General features: G+C 43.3%; 3 protein-coding genes across 5 annotated transcripts in view; 2 read left to right on the top strand and 1 right to left on the bottom strand.

Moving 5' to 3' along the window:
* The window catches only part of GJB7 (gap junction protein beta 7), a 33875-nt gene that overhangs the window by 9966 nt on the left and 8516 nt on the right, over nucleotides 1–15393 (bottom strand). The window lies entirely within an intron of this gene.
* SMIM8 (small integral membrane protein 8) lies at nucleotides 1385–4400 on the top strand. Its single transcript, XM_035319951.1, has 3 exons — nucleotides 1385–1526; nucleotides 2402–2543; nucleotides 3947–4400. The coding sequence occupies exons 1-3, from the start codon at nucleotides 1471–1473 to the stop codon at nucleotides 4103–4105; spliced, it is 357 nt and encodes a 118-aa protein (XP_035175842.1). The 5' UTR covers nucleotides 1385–1470; the 3' UTR covers nucleotides 4106–4400.
* On the top strand, nucleotides 5829–14505 carry C3H6orf163 (chromosome 3 C6orf163 homolog). 2 transcript variants are annotated; one of them, XM_035319945.1, is made up of 5 exons: nucleotides 5829–6870; nucleotides 9042–9136; nucleotides 9720–9827; nucleotides 11919–12121; nucleotides 13357–14505. In XM_035319945.1, the coding sequence occupies exons 1-5, from the start codon at nucleotides 6723–6725 to the stop codon at nucleotides 13853–13855; spliced, it is 1053 nt and encodes a 350-aa protein (XP_035175836.1). In that variant the 5' UTR covers nucleotides 5829–6722; the 3' UTR covers nucleotides 13856–14505. The 2 variants fall into 2 exon arrangements, with proteins under 2 accessions (XP_035175836.1, XP_035175837.1); XM_035319946.1 differs by lacking the exon at nucleotides 9720–9827.

Raw genomic sequence — 15393 nt, 5'->3', positions numbered from 1 at the left:
ATAAACCCATCCTACCACGACCTGGAAAATACTGTTATGGCCCAGGCTGACTTTGAGGCAGGAGTTTTATCCGCGTGGATGGGGCCAGTTAATGGCTTGAACTGCTGCAAAGGGGTGCATGTGCTGATAAGGGAGCACACGTCTCAGCATGGTGATGTAAAAGTTTTGTGTCCCCATGCAAAACATGTCGATTACTTTGGAGATATAGCAGAATGTCTCCTGCAGTACTGTAAAAACTCTGCTTTCCCTCAAGGAAACAAGATACACCCCATTCCCCTCCCCCTCCCCCTCCCCCCCCCCAAAAAAAAAAAAATAATAAAAAAAAAGGGTCACGCTAAAACTTGATATTAGCTTCTCTAAATTACACAAGAACCAAAACAAATGAGAGCAATCATCTTCACTCAGAAATGACTTTCTTTTTTCTACTCAATGGATTCTAAACACAATCAGCTGTGTGGCATATGCTGCCAAAACAATAGCTATGAGATTAGCAGATGGTATGTTGTGAATTAAATGTTGACAGAAAACACAGATATACCACTCAGTTCTCTCCTGATACCAAAACTTATTTCCCTTCTTTTTTTTTTTCACCTCATGATATTTACACACAGAAAAAAAAAAAAAAAAAAATCTTTCGATATTCCATCAGAAGGGACAAGTTAACCTGTGATATCCTACTCTGCCATCTTTCAGAATAAAAAATGGTAAGAATGCAGTTTGTTTATTGCAGAAGAAAGCATGGAACAAGTGCTTCTGAGAGCCTGGGAGCCTGTGCATTCGTGTTTGTGCCCTGTCCCCCACCAAAGTCCTCTCACACATCTTCCGGAGGTGGAAACGTGCGCTGGGGTGGGTGAGTCCATACACAGCTAAATCTCTAATATTACACATCAAACTGCATTTCTGCCTGCCTATTTTCACAGTGGAGGCCTAATCTGGGCTCTTTTCTATCACCCAGATAATGATTTTTCCCAACATTTGAAATGTTTGCCTTTGTCATGTCACTCAAACTGCCCAGAGGCTTTGATGCGGGATGTGAAAAGGAAGGCACAGACAAGCAGAGGTGCCCGCATACACTTCATTTCCCTTGTGCTTTAGGTAGATTCATCAATTTCATTAATTCTGCAAGCAGCAGCAAACAAAACACTGCAGCGAAGTGCCACCGCACCACCGAGATGCCCCAAAACTAGATTTTAGATCCAAATACCATAAAGGGGACGCTTTTATCAAAACATTATTATTCTTTCTGCTCAGACTGACTGCACTTCCAGAGGCACGTGTGCCTGATTCCCGATCGGGGCGATAAGGATGGAAACACTGAAGAATGTGGGGAGGGTTTGGGCTTGGGTTTGGGGTGGGTGGCAGCGCCCCAAAGCCGCCCGGGGCCGCCATTTTGTCCTCCCCCCCGCCCCCGCCCCACGAGCCCTCAGGGGACGCAGAGCGGCCTCCGCCCAGCAGGGGGCGCGAGCGCGCATGCGCGCCCCTGCCCTCCCCCCCACCGCCCCCGGAGGCCCCGTCGGCGGCGGGAGGTGAGCGGAGGGGGAAGGGCGGGGGGAGAGGGCGTGGGGCGGCCGTTAACGGTCGCCCGCCGCCGTGTGAGGAGGCGCTGAGGGGCGTCGCGCCCGTGCCTCGCTCCGTAGGTTCCAACAGGGATCTTTTCCGTGGGAAGCCTGCCTCGGCCGGCAGCCCCTCTGCGAGAGGGGGTTTCGGCCCTTTTTCTCGCCGCCCTCAGGGTTTTTGGTGGCCTTGGGATGCCTGTGGGGGGAGTGGGGCAGAGCCGCGCCGCACGCATGGCGTTGTGACTCCCAAACCCTGAGGGGAATTTTCCCTCACCGGCCTCTAGGCTGCCCTGGCCGAGGATTTGGTGTTGGGCACGTTTGCTCGGGTGGCCTCTCCTGTCTGATGTGCCCTTGTTTGTAAAAATGAGACTGGGGGCTTGGGGGTGGGGGCTGCCTCGCTGGGGTGGCCCCACACAGGCTGTCCTGTCACCCGTGAGGTTTAAAAATAAATAAATAATTATAATAAAAAATCTGCCTTGACACTGTTTCTTGTGGCAATGTTCTTTCAAGGTTCTCTTAGACGGTGTTTTGTAGGCTGCTGCTAGGGCTGCAGGTAGCTAAGGTATTAGCCAAAGATAAGAAACAAAAACAAGCCTAGGCATACGTTTAGTATATAAAAGTACACGCTTCCAGAAGTGCATTTTAGGATGTGCAAATTTGACAAGATTGAGAATCAGTGTGCTTAAGCAGGGAATCGTAGACCTAACACCAGAAGCAGTCAGTATTATATACACCGATTAAAATTCATGTTGGAAGAAGGCAAGCAGAGTGTGCAGTCATGCTCAGTGTATTTTTATTATTATTTCTAAAATGCAAATGACGTCTATTTTTCATTCTGTTTTTAGGAAGTATTCAACATCAATTACAATGCCTTCCAGCAAACCTCTGAATGAAAATGAAAAACCCAAAGAGAGAAATCCAGGACTGAGGGGTGTTCAGACAACTATGTTGTTCCGAGCTGTGAACCCCGAGCTTTTCATTAAACCTGTAAGAGGCTTATTCTGAGAGAAACTAAATATGCTTAGAGACGCGTTTGCTTTAAAAATAATAATCACAATTCTGTGTGCCTTATATAGCTCTCTTGTTATGCAAACCACCCAGTAACATAACTAAAAATATTTTTGCTTCTTTTCCCCTCTGATTGTTAAGAGCCCAGAATTTGCATTGTTTATTCCAGCTTTTATTTCACCGTTACGTTGTCTGATTATTTTGTACCTAGCTGAGTTACTTCAGGGAGAAAGTAACTTGTAATTACTCGTGATTTGACAAGTTAAGTAACAGGAGTCCTCTTTAATATTTGAAAAGGAAGAAATTAGAAAATGCAAACTTTTTGATATGAAAGGAGGGGCTTCTTAGTAGCTTTTCATTATTTTGGATTTTTCCTTTTCTCTCTGTTTTTAATATGCCAAAAGTTTCAGGAATCCAAAAATTCTAGTGTGCTTTCTTATATCCTTTATAGAACTCTATTACTGTCTATGTTTTTCTTTCATTTATTGAATGAGTTAATTTAATTGTCGGTAAAGCAGTCAGCTTCATCTTGGTTGACAGGAGGTAGCATAAGTTATTTCACACATTTTGTTGGACTGAGTCACCTGACTCCATGCTGCTAGACAGTCTACTAGTATCATTAGCTCTGGCACCAACAGACTTGTAATGCTCGTAAGGCATTCAAAAAAAACACCAAAAAGTTAACAGAGTGAGGCAATATTTACCTGTTACTGCTGACACAGAGTTTTTTAAAAGTTGTGATGAAGGATGGTGACATGGCAGGGTACTTTAAAAAGGCTTTCATAAGGGATAACGATGTGATTTAAGTGTATCAGCCAATACTCTTAATTTGTTAGAGTATTTGCTTTTCTAATTAAGTTGGTGATACTCTGCCTTTATTTGCATTTGCAGAACCCAGTGGTATCAGCAAGACTGATGAAATTTTGTGCACATAAAATAGATTTGGCGATGATAAGTGATCTGTTCTAGAGAAATGTTACCAAGGTTACTTGGCAGGAGCAGAATGCATTGTCCCGGCAGTATATCCAGATAAATTCTGGTAGAAGTCTGTAGTAGTTACCTTTAGAAATTGGCTGTGGCCAGTTCATCCATGCTCAAGCAGCACTTGGGACCTGTGTGCTGGGCAGTGGGATGCGTTGCCTCCAGAAATGGGGAGTCCTCTCTTTCAGAGGGAATTCCTTGTACTACCATAAAATCTTGTCTCTCTTCTTGCTGCTGCCCAAAGTCATTTGGAGTAGTCTGAAGGAAGGCAGTGGTCATTGTTGCAGATATCACGATGGTTTACTCTTCCCTTTGTACGCTAAGATTGAAGAATGTAATGTTTGCGGTGAATGAAACATGTTTTGATTAAAAATGTGTGCTAATTCTTTTTTTCTTGTCAGAACAAACCTGTGATGGCATTCGGACTTGTAGCAATTACCCTGTGTGTGGCCTACCTTGGTTACTTGCATGCGACAGCAGAGAATAAAAAGGACCTCTATGAAGCAGTTGACAGTGAGGGCTCCAGATACATGAGGAGGAAAACTTCCAAGTGGGACTGATGACATGAGGAAGGAAATAAGCAAATTGTTCACAGAACTTTTTGAGGCAACTACTGTTTTTTCATCTGCCCACTAAAATAATGCTTAAATATCTCTGTTGCCATTTAATCCAATTTAGGTGCCATTATAAAATACTGTGCCTGTACAAATAAATCGTAATTATGATACATACAAACATAAAACTGCTTTTAAGTATTGTCATCTGCGACCTCCACAGTATGTTAGAAGAGACACGATTAACTTGGATGTGCAGTCTAGACTGGTCAATGCCTCATAAATTTATATAATGGTTCAAGTCATTTCTCTCTTTCCTTTAAGTGAAAGCGGGGCTTTGTCTTTTATTTTTTAAGCACAAGTACATAACGCATTGTGTGAAAAGCAAAAGTTGGTCTCTTGATCAGCTGAAAGTTGATAATTGCAGTGTTGTAAGTAAAATGATTTTAAAGCAAGAAAGATCTGATAGAGATCGTTATCAAATGGTGCCTCTGTGAGCGTGGCTGCAGGGCAGGTAGTAGTTGTGGCGTTTCCTTAGCACGTGAGGCGGCCCAGCATGAGCTTTCCTGCTTCCCCTCACCTTGAGCAAACTGTATAGGTGGGTATTTTCCTGCTGCAGCGCTGAGGCCTTCTCCTCTGCTTCTCCAGTGACTTTGGTGTGTCAGACACTTCCTAGGCAGAGCACGGTGTGGGAGGCTGTGTGCCAGGCCAGGCCCTTTCCACCTCAGACCCTTGTTACTGTTCTGGTTGCGTTTTTTCCATCCAGCGACTCATATTTGCACTGTCAACATGGGCAGCCAAGAACTTGAGAGTCCTCCTTGTCGAACCCTTCTGGCCAAGGTGGCTTCTCTCAGGCCAAAGAAGAAAGAAGACGTGAAGGGCATCTGCCTTCCTGTTCTGGAAGGTGCTTCTGGTTTGTTTTGTTTTGTTTGTTTGGAAAGATTTTTTTTTAACTGAAGATAACAAAAAGGTGACCGACTGCCTTGAGGGACAGCAGTAGCTCTGTGGGATTTGTTTATCTCCATCTAAATGCATTGTTTTGAGCCTATCTTTTTCTTCCCGTCCGTATTTTATAATTATTGGTATCCAAAATTCAGCTTGGCCTTGGTTTAGCTGCTTTCTTCACAGGAAGGGAAGCGAGCACTACCTTTGATGAAGCTACATGAAAGCATTCTTCAGCCTTTAAAAGCATATTCCCCTCTGTGAGCCTAGAAGGCTCACAACAGCAAGGTTCTGGGGCACCTCCAAAAGCTTGCAGGTAAGCAGACTACTTGCCTTTTGATGGGTGAAAGAATTTCCTGGTAAATTGATTAAATACTCGGAACCATTGGGACGCTGTGCATAGTCTGTAGAATACGTTTTGGGGGTAGGATGTGATGGATCCTTACAGATAACCTTGTAAGAAGGGTTACTCAGGATTTTAGCTCCCTTCAGATCATTAAAATCCACGAGTCTTGTATATTTGCATGAATTTAACTAAATCGTTCCAAAAACAATGCTACAAAAAGCGTTTTAATGAGTTTTTCTATAAGTTTTTAAAACAAATTGATCCTTCCACCTGCAGATGATTCTTGGCGAGAAAGCCCAGTCTGTCTCATTTTCATATTTGGGAAAAATTTGGGATTTGGGTTCTTCAATTCTGACTTTTGTTCTGTGAAGTGAGTATAGACTTGGAAGTTTCTGGGGGAAAAAAGGGAAGTGAAAGAGGAAGACATGAGGCTGAAGGTGCCCAGACTGAAGGAAGGGTGAGTATTGAGACTTGTTCATATTTTTAAGTATCTTCTCCATATTTATTTGTGGTAGGTGTTGCACAGGTGACTCTCTTAATGCTATTTATGCACATAAAACCTATATGTGAATTGGGATTTGGGTGGAAAAAAATACACCAAATCGAACTACATCAGTAACAATTTGTTCACTTTAAAAGCACGGTTCCCTTTATGCATCTGGAGGATAAGTAAACAGCACCGATACAGCCTCTTTTGCCCTGATTCTCTGAATTTAGTTTTCAATGTAGCAATAAATATTTACAAGGGATAGCTGGCTTGACAGGAACTGCAACAAAATGATTTCCTGGGCAGAGGTTTTTCATCTTTTTGCCAGTCCCTCATCATCTGTGCTTTCACATCTTTACCAGTAAGGGCAACAACATGCCATGATTAAAACATCTGAAGCAGTAGCTATTCTTCTGCTCCTAAAACCTCCTTCAAGTACACGGTTTGCATAGGAATCATGGAAATTCGACAACAAAAAAATGCACTACAAAGCCCCAGCCCGCTGCGCTGCTGCCGAGCTGCGAGCAGTGCGGGAGCTTTGTGAGCACCGAGTCCCGCCTGGTAACAGTTGCTACGTCTCGGGGCTGAAAGGGGTCACCTCATACAAGCCTCCCTCATCATCTGCCTACATCACCCGCGTGTCACCGAGCTCTCAGCATGTGCGAGTCTGAATCTGGAGGCAAACGCTTCAGATAATACAAAATACCAGCCGGTGATTCGTCTCCCTTCCCTGGCTTGCATGTTGTCTGTAGCAACAAGAAGCGTTTCGCCTGCAAGCAAGAGATCTCTCTGGAACAGAGTCCTGGCGTTTTAGCGAGTGCATTACAGGAAAGTCCTAGAACACCACAATGATTAGAAGTCCAGATCTGGAATCCTTTGTTTGTTGCGCTGTATGTTCAAAAATAATACCACCACCGCCTTCTCACGCCACTTTTGATCAGATCCGGGAGTATAAGCCTTTCAGGACACGGTATTACACTCATCGTGATATACTGGGTGAGTTTCTTTCTGAATTCCTTTCCTCGTGAGCTCAGATTTAGGAAAACAAAGCGTGGCAGTATCCATGTGTTTTTGAGAGTCGTGAAGGCAGTCAAATCTTGGTAAGGAAACTGCACCGACCTTCTGAACATAAATGAATACTGTGTGTTCAGAGGGAGGCGGGGTCAGACGTCCTGTGGTGCATGAACGCTCTCAGATTTGTGCATAATGAAGTGCAAAACAGAATTCGCTGTAACACTTAGCAAATGTTTTTCAAAGCTCACTTACTTGGGAAAGAGCTATGCCTGTCTGGCACTTGCAAAGATCATCCCTGCATCCTTCAGTAGGACACAGCTGGGATGTTTTATCCCAAATCCTAACTTCTCACACCTGATTCTGGCTGCTGACCAGAGCTTGAGCCTCTAAAGAGGCTGGGTTCAAACTGTATTTACATCAACAAAGAGTTTCCTGTTGGTATCGATGGAGTAATGACCAAACACATCTTTCCTCCTGCTAGTTTTAGCATAGCTATCATCCTAACTCTCTGTGTTCTGTCTATGCTACACATTGCAAAACTTAAAACATAAAAAGAAGCATAATTATTATCTTAATTTTTGGAAAGAGGTACGCAGCTGACAAACCTCTCCGAAGCGTGCTGTGCTGATACAAACACTCTCCAGAGCTGCGGGTTGATTTTTCTGGCACCACGCAATTTCCATGTGGAAGGAAAGCATATGGCAGCAGTCCTGTGTCTGAGGATCTAACGGGAGCCTTTAGCATCTTCATACGCTACGCAGAATTATCATAGAGGTTTCTGATCCCTGGTATAAGGTTTTGTAGACATTATATTGTGCATTTCAATTTACATGTGATGCAAGAGGAGTATGCTTGGTTTGTACTTTAACCAATGCCAAGAAATCATCGATCCGTATACTGAGAGCCCCAGGGACATACCTCAGGAAACAAGCCTCAGCCCGGTGTTGACATACACGATGTAAAACATGTCCAGAAGGCCACAGAATGTCTTCTTACATTATTTTCTCACTACTGCTTAATGTATTGGACTGGGGCAAAGCTATGCAGCCAGGGCCCAGCATGGTTGTTACGACTTCTGTGTCGTTGGACTTGTTTGCTGATTTCAGTCACTTGGCCCCTGTGTCCATTTGATCCCTGCTTCCATTTTGCGTGTACTTTGAGCTCCACAAAAGGTCTCTGCCCACCCAAGAAGTGGACTGGGGAAGAAGACTGCCGTCAAGACTCAGCCCTCCGGTGGCTGAGAGCTTGGTCGCATTGTGGCTCTGGCCCTTTCTCATTCTCCTGGTAATGCAGGGTAAGAATGTGTGACTCAGCCCTGACAAGTACGGAGAATCGGATCCAGAGCAGTGCTCGGGCCAGGCACTGAGTAGGAGGGGAGGATCTGAAATCCCACTTTTGGGGAGGGAGTTTGGGGTTGCAGAAAGTTGACTCTATCCACTTCCATCTGCAGCAGCTTCTTTTATGGGCAACCACCGGTGCTGAAGATCATTCTCTGAAATGAGTTAGCAGAGCTACCTACTTTCTTTCATAGCGTGTCCACAAGAGGAGGTGGTGGTGCTGGTATTTTACTTAGACACCATCCACACTGCTAAAGGAAGCAACCTGTGTCCTGGACCCTGTGAAGCAGCATAGGTCGCTTCCATGCTGCTCTGCTCCCCCTTTCCAGAAGGGATTCGCTGTGCTCCCACAGCACTGGGTCTTCCTTGGGTCTTCTTGGATGAGCACGGCAGCCCCAAAGACAGAGGAGGAGTTTTGTATGTGCATGCTCTGTTCCAAACACCCAAAAAATGTCCACCTGGGAATATTTGTCGTGTGCCCCATGGGTGGCATGAAGGCACCTGAGCACCTTCCTCGGCTTTGAAAGGTTCAAATTAGCACCTTCAGAAAGAAGATTGAAATATTCTGAAGTCCTGTGCCAACAACCTACATCTTTTCATGTTTCCTGTCCTAACTCCACGGGTAAGGCTCTTCGTTAAAGCCCAACTTCTATAATTACATTTATGGAACCTGTACATAAATATATGTCAAATGAAACTGCGTGTGTTTTAGCCTTTTGGTGTTTTAGTGTTTATCTGTGGGACCAAAGGGGCCAGGGCAGAGTTTTCAGCATTCATTTGTTTACTGAGCATGATTTGCTTCTGTTGGTTGTACAGAGATTGGAGCGAGCATTCAACAGGAGCAGCATGAAAGGAGGGAAGCAGAGATACAAGAGCGCATTGAAAAAATGAAAGCTGAACTTTGGTCTCAGGTAAATTAAATTGCACCATGGTCGTTTAAATGACAATGATTCTTCGGAATAATTGCTCTAGCATAAAGACAGTTAATAAAGATGTCTGAGGTCACCCCTACAGAGCTGTCACTAATTTCTGCTCATCCTCTGCTCACAGATTTCTGTGTGCACATATTTCCCCAGTTTCTGATCCCAACAAAGTGTGCTTTGAATCAACATCAGATTTTACATCGGGCCAGAAAATGGCCTCTAAAGAGCACAAAAGTTAAAGGTTGGTAACGCTGTTCCCCAGGGTGCTGTGTAAGATTCGGAAGCTGCCCTTTGTGTTATATTTATACGAATGGTGGTAATACTGTGGCAGCTCGATGCTATTGCTACTGAGCACATTTTTAACAAGATGTTAAAATGTTAAATGTGATGCTCTAATTAAATTGCCAGAGGGGCCAAAATGCATTTTGCTGTCTGGTTTTAAATTTAACTTGCCCTGATTTTTTAAAGAGAAAATACAGAACTATTGATTACATAACCTCTGCTTTATCTTAATAGGACATTAATAGAGCACGAGCAGCTGTACTTACTTACATAATAACTTCTTTTAAAGGCTGAAATGCAGAAAGAAGATGCAGTGGATAAAGCTCTCAAAGAGGCAGCCGCTAACCACAGTACATTTGTACAAGACCTTAAACAGAAACTTGGAAAGGAAGTAAGGGTATGAACTGGTTTGCTCTTATTACCTTGGAAGTAGCCTGCATGACAAAATCTTTTTTCTTTTTTTTTGACAACCAGGAATGTCACTCCATGTTAAAATAGATATATTTCTTATGCTTGCCATAACCAAGACCTTCATTCATTTGAGATTTGAACTCCAACATCAGGTGAAGTGGTTGGTCTGAAAGATGACTGGGTTCCCTTTGTGCCAGGTGGGATGTGAGCTTGTGCTAGCTGGATTTTTAGTTCACTTTCAGCACGTTTCACTTTTTTTTTTTTTTTAATTGAATGACGTTTGTGGGCCTTGTTGGAAATTCCCCATACGGCCCTAGCTGCTTAAGCTGATGAGGTGCATGTTTTAAGGGCAGTTAAATACAGGCTTAACTTTAACTCTGTTCTGAAGCTTTGTGCCCATAAAGCTAGATGTTTATCTGATTTACTGAACTTGGAGCCTGAACGGTGCGGAGGAGAAGGAAAACTGCTAGCATATGTGTATTTCTAAATTAAGCACACCAAATGCAGCTTTGTATTTCTATATACACTTAGCACTTGCTTTATATGGCTCTTTGGATGTTTGAGAGAAGACTCAAAGACACACACAGCATCCGCACACTCCTCGGCCAGGCACTGCTCAGCACCTGCCATCCCGCCAGTGGATGAGATGCCCCCAGGGAATCGCTCGCTGGAGCGTTTTCCTTCGGAATTTCATTGTATGCAAGTTTCTAAATAGCTAGCTGTTTATGCTGCAGACAGTCAAAGCAGTGTGCTTGGCATTTCAAGAGAAGAAGCAGCGAGGTTTACAGTGGTCTTAAGTTTCTGGCAGAGTTCTTTTTATGGAGCTGCTTTCCAAGGCAGCTCTGTCTTTTGCTGTCACAGCGTCTGCCAACAGTAGTTGGCAGAGGCTCGGTTCCTCGTGTTTAACCATTCAATTACTCGCCATAAGCCTATTACATATCTTTGTAGACCTGAGTGCTCAGGGTTTGAACATGCACTGTTTGTACAGAAAAAATAATTTAGCTCAAGTGCAGAGCAGAGACAGAATTCTACAGCTGAAACAAAAGAAAAACCAGACATAACTGAAGTAATGACAGGGTGTTTCAGAGTTGGTGGCTTGTCTTTCTTGCAGTTCATGTTAGCTGTGAGCTAACTGCTTGTAGCTTGCAGTGTTGATGGCAGAAAATTTACTCAGCATCCACCTAAGCAAATAGTGGCAGCCAACAACGAGTCTCAATGCGTGATGGAAGCATTTTTATGTGTAGGCAAGGTCACTTGTGGGTTTGGCATGGCCTATCACAGCAACAGAGTCACACTGAAATAGGCTGAGCTGTCTGAGATTCCACATGTATGTATGTCCTTCCAGACCACCTAAGAATAGTGTTGTCATCCCTCTATTTACCAACCCGAGCGGTGTCTTGCTGGAAAGCGTACCAAAGACTGGACTCCTTCCTTCTCCATCTCACTAAACCATGTCACTAAACCATGTCTCACTAAACCATGTGAGCTTTGCAAGAAAATCTATCAGTGCCTTTTAGTGCCTTTAGCAGAAAGCATGGTGCTTTATGCTCTTAAGGACAGAGCAAGAGCGTTAGTGCCCTGTTTGGTGGAGATCAAAGATGCAGAGAAGCCCTAAGTAAAGCCAAGGAAGGCGTTACACAGATATCCAGTGGGACTGATGTGGTGATGGGGGCTGCGTGGAAGCAGAGAGCATGCAACTGGGAAGCTTTGTGGAAAGCATGGTACTAAAATGGCAGTTTTCACTTCTGGAACTGGCACCAGGCAATCATAAAGGTACCAGAATTTTTACAGCCATTTTAAAAATAGCTCCAAAATTTTATTTGGGGTGCACACATTGCAGTGTGTTAGTTGCTGTGGATACCCGCATACAAAACTCCCAGGAGATGGTATCAGATACCCCTGTTATACCACAGTCCTGAGCTGCTGACTAAGCTCTGGCCAATCTTACGCTAAGACCCTGCAACGAGTCACTGCACTTGCTCTGCAACGTATTCCTCAAGGCTGTTGTTCTGCTGGGCTTTGCTTGAAGATGACTGAACAATCCTGCCGCTCACATCTACTTTTCACTTTGCTCAAGGAAGCGGTGAGGAAGGCGAAGGTAGAGATGCAGCAGTACATGGAGGAGCAGCAGAGGAGGGAGGCTGAAGCTGCAGAGCAGCGCATGGCTCACAGGCTTCGGTGTGCCCTGATGGAGTGCGCACAGGAGAAGATTCAAGCGGTGGCAGAAGCCAGGAAGCAGGAGCGGGAGGCGGCATTGAATGAAGCAGCCAGGCAGCACAGGTGCTCTTAGTGTTTCCCCTGACTCAACTGGTAGATGTGCTAAAGGAAACAACAAAAAATTCATCAGCGTAGCAGGTCTTCTAGGAAAAGATCAATAGACTCTTGAGAAAAAAAAATATATATATATATATTTGGAAATATCAAGTGACTAGCAAGAGTCTTAGGCTCCCTCTGCCTCACTGACTCCATGTAGAAGTAAAATGTATTTTGTTCCTAAATGCAAGTATCTTAAATCAAATTGAGGACCCAAAAGTTTTGCTTTCTATAGCTCATTTGCAGTCACTGGAAATCAGTCATGGGCCTGTTGTACCATTCATGACATCTGTGCAAAACTGGAGAGAAAAGAAGTGTTTATAAGGAGATCTGCAGGGTGGAGCAGGATATACAAATATAGAAAAAGTTATGTGAATCAAACAGCTTTGATTTCATAATAGTAATACCCCCCAATACACAAAAATGAATGCATTTCATTTCTGAGAGCACAAATGACAAAATAACTATAGCCTCACAGTGGAAAGCTCAGTTCTTCCAGAGTGTTCCATTTTAAGATGCTTTTTTTTTTCTTTTTCTGGACAGAGTCACACTCAAATTTTGATCCACTACATAGTACCTTAATTTTCGCTATTAAAACCTGCCCTTCCTGACAGAGATAAATCACATTCTTCATAAACTTAATTTAATTTCTCATGTTAGTAGAACGTCAGCTCTGGTGAGCAGCACCCATAATATTTTGACTTACACATTCTGTCCTTCGTTACTGACCTGCTTGCACAAAGATGTTGTCAGTACAACCTAATCAAAATTATGGATGAATCTGTAGTCTAGAAACCAGCTCTTAGATTTCACTTCAAGACAGCATTTTGGGGGCAGAATTGCTAAATCTCTATTTGAAAATTAGTGTGAACTTAAATGCCAGCTGAAAGAGAGACCTGAATGAAGCATGAAATACTAGTCCTTTAAGTTATATTTTTCATTTGGAAGTAATCGTGATTAAAATATCACTGGAGACACTTGTAGAAACAGAACCTTCTGCAGCTGGATACCCAGCTACCTTTCTCTGTATGACCCGTGTCATTCTTTTACACTATTTTGTTAAATAAGTTCTGATTTCATGTATATTTGTAGTTGAATAAGAAAGGTTTTTGGAATAGACTTAAATTGTTTTCAGTTTAATAATATTTAATAGCAGGTGTTCTCTACCATTTTTCTCTTCCCTTTCTTTTTTTTTTTAATAGAAAGCACCTAGAGCAACTCAAAGAAGAAAGCATGTTAGCTGAGGCACTATATCGTAAGAGAATAGATCAATTAAACAAAGAAAAATGTAATGAGATGAATATTGCCCTGAGCATCAAACAAAAAGAGAATCAGATTGAGATTGAAAAGCAGCTCAAAGAAGCAGAGAACCTACATCTTGATGAGCTGGAAAAAGTGATGGCTACGCTGAAAGCAGCAGAAGAACAGGTAAAGACTCTCATGCAAAAGCTGGAAAAGATGACAGTGTGGAAGGACAGCCTGGAAAGTGAAATACGAGCAACAAGACAAGCTTTTCAAAAGTATATTGATGCCACATTTCCTGACCTGTCCCCTGGACAAGCGGATTTCATTCTGCCTTTCAGAACAACATTGCAGCAGAGGGACACCCCAGAAGAAACAGAGGGAAGTGACAAGGAATGTGAGAGAAGGAGTACTGGAAGTGTGAGATTCACAGCCGTGGGTAAACAGAACTTCAAGTAGGTGATGCTGAAAAATAAAGTCATGTCAGTTCATTGCATTACATGAGCGTGGTTGGAATGATTCAGAGAAAAATAATCAGGAGTGATAAGCCTTAAAAATTATCCATTAATCTCTCTTTTACAAATGCTAAGGAAGAGGTTAGAACATGTAGCACCTGAGGAGGTTCCCACTGAATCCTTCCTTCCTGAAGAGAGTCCAGAAAATCTGTCTTCTAGTGAAGCATCAGCACTAGGACTGCGAGGACTGGTGGCTCTGCCCTGAATACTCATGTATGGAGACATGCAGACAAGCTTAGAACACCTGTGGCTTTTGTTATGAAATTTACATGCTGGTTATTCTATGCAACTTTAATGAAAAACACTCGTTACCTCCGTATCCATTCATGCCTGCTCATTTGGAGGAGTAAAAACGGCCTGAGGCAGTTCAGTGTGAGAATGAGGGTTGACTGGGAGGATCTGATAATTTTCTGTAATTAATTATACAAGATGATTCAACCCATGCTTCTTCTATAAAGTGGATCCTCTAGTCTGTTCAGGTGGATTACTGCACAATTTTTGAACGGTTACTTAGAGGGAAGTGAGGTAGGACAGGTTTGGAACTGGCCTCTGGTGTGTTGATGAATAAAGAGAAGACAGAAGGCTGAAAGTCATCAAAAATACATTAAGAATGCAAGGAGCTTTCCATCCATCCTCTTTGGATGTGAATTTGTGACAGCAGTGTTGTGTATCAACCTATTTTTGCAGATATTTTTCTTCCAATTTTTAAATGAAATAAAATTCTTAACCAGAGCACCTAGGATTTTCTAGCAGGGATCTACAGATCTCCAGAGCACTCCAGATGTTTCACATTACCAACAGTTCTGGCAGCGGTTTATGCTTATGCATGTGAAATCTTGTACCACTGAGAAGGTTCAACAGTTAGCAGACTGTACTTTGTGACAGCCAGTAATGGGGGGAGCTGGTCTCCACCTCCACGTAGGACACTGCCACCTCCATGTAGGGCACTGCCACCTCCAGGACGTCCTGGTGCAACTTCAGGAGGAGGAAATAACGGGCAGGGTGAGGAGCAAGGGGCTTCAGAGATGGAAAAAAAGCAGTAAGGGGACACACAAGGGTCTTCAAAATCCTTTGCAGGGAGCACTGACCCTCTGGACACTACTGAGGAAGCCCCATAGGCTGAGCTATCTACTAAAGCTTTCTATCTCATGCTGCTTGATCATCTGGAAACACTGTAGAGTGAGTTTGAGAGTGAGCTGAGGAATGAAAACAAGCTGGTCTTTACTGCAGGTGACATAAAGTGCAATACCATGAATTCTGTATGCATCTGGTTTAAGAGAATGTTTAAAAGAGTAGTCTGTGCAGCCTGCTTTTCCTTATGCTCAAAAACAACCCCAGAAAACAAAACAAAACAAAAATCTGAATGAAAATCCATCACTCTACCAAAGCAAGAGGCAAAGACAAATGAAGTCACTGGTTTGTTGTGGAACAGCTTAATTCACATGAAGTACTTTGAACAGATGTTTGGCATGCTCTGGCACT

Source organism: Oxyura jamaicensis, chromosome 3 (genome assembly GCF_011077185.1).
Source record: "Oxyura jamaicensis isolate SHBP4307 breed ruddy duck chromosome 3, BPBGC_Ojam_1.0, whole genome shotgun sequence".
Lineage (NCBI taxonomy): Eukaryota > Metazoa > Chordata > Aves > Anseriformes > Anatidae > Oxyura > Oxyura jamaicensis.
The sequence above is the reverse complement of the archived record's forward strand: the minus strand, read 5'-3'. Positions and strand labels throughout refer to the sequence as shown.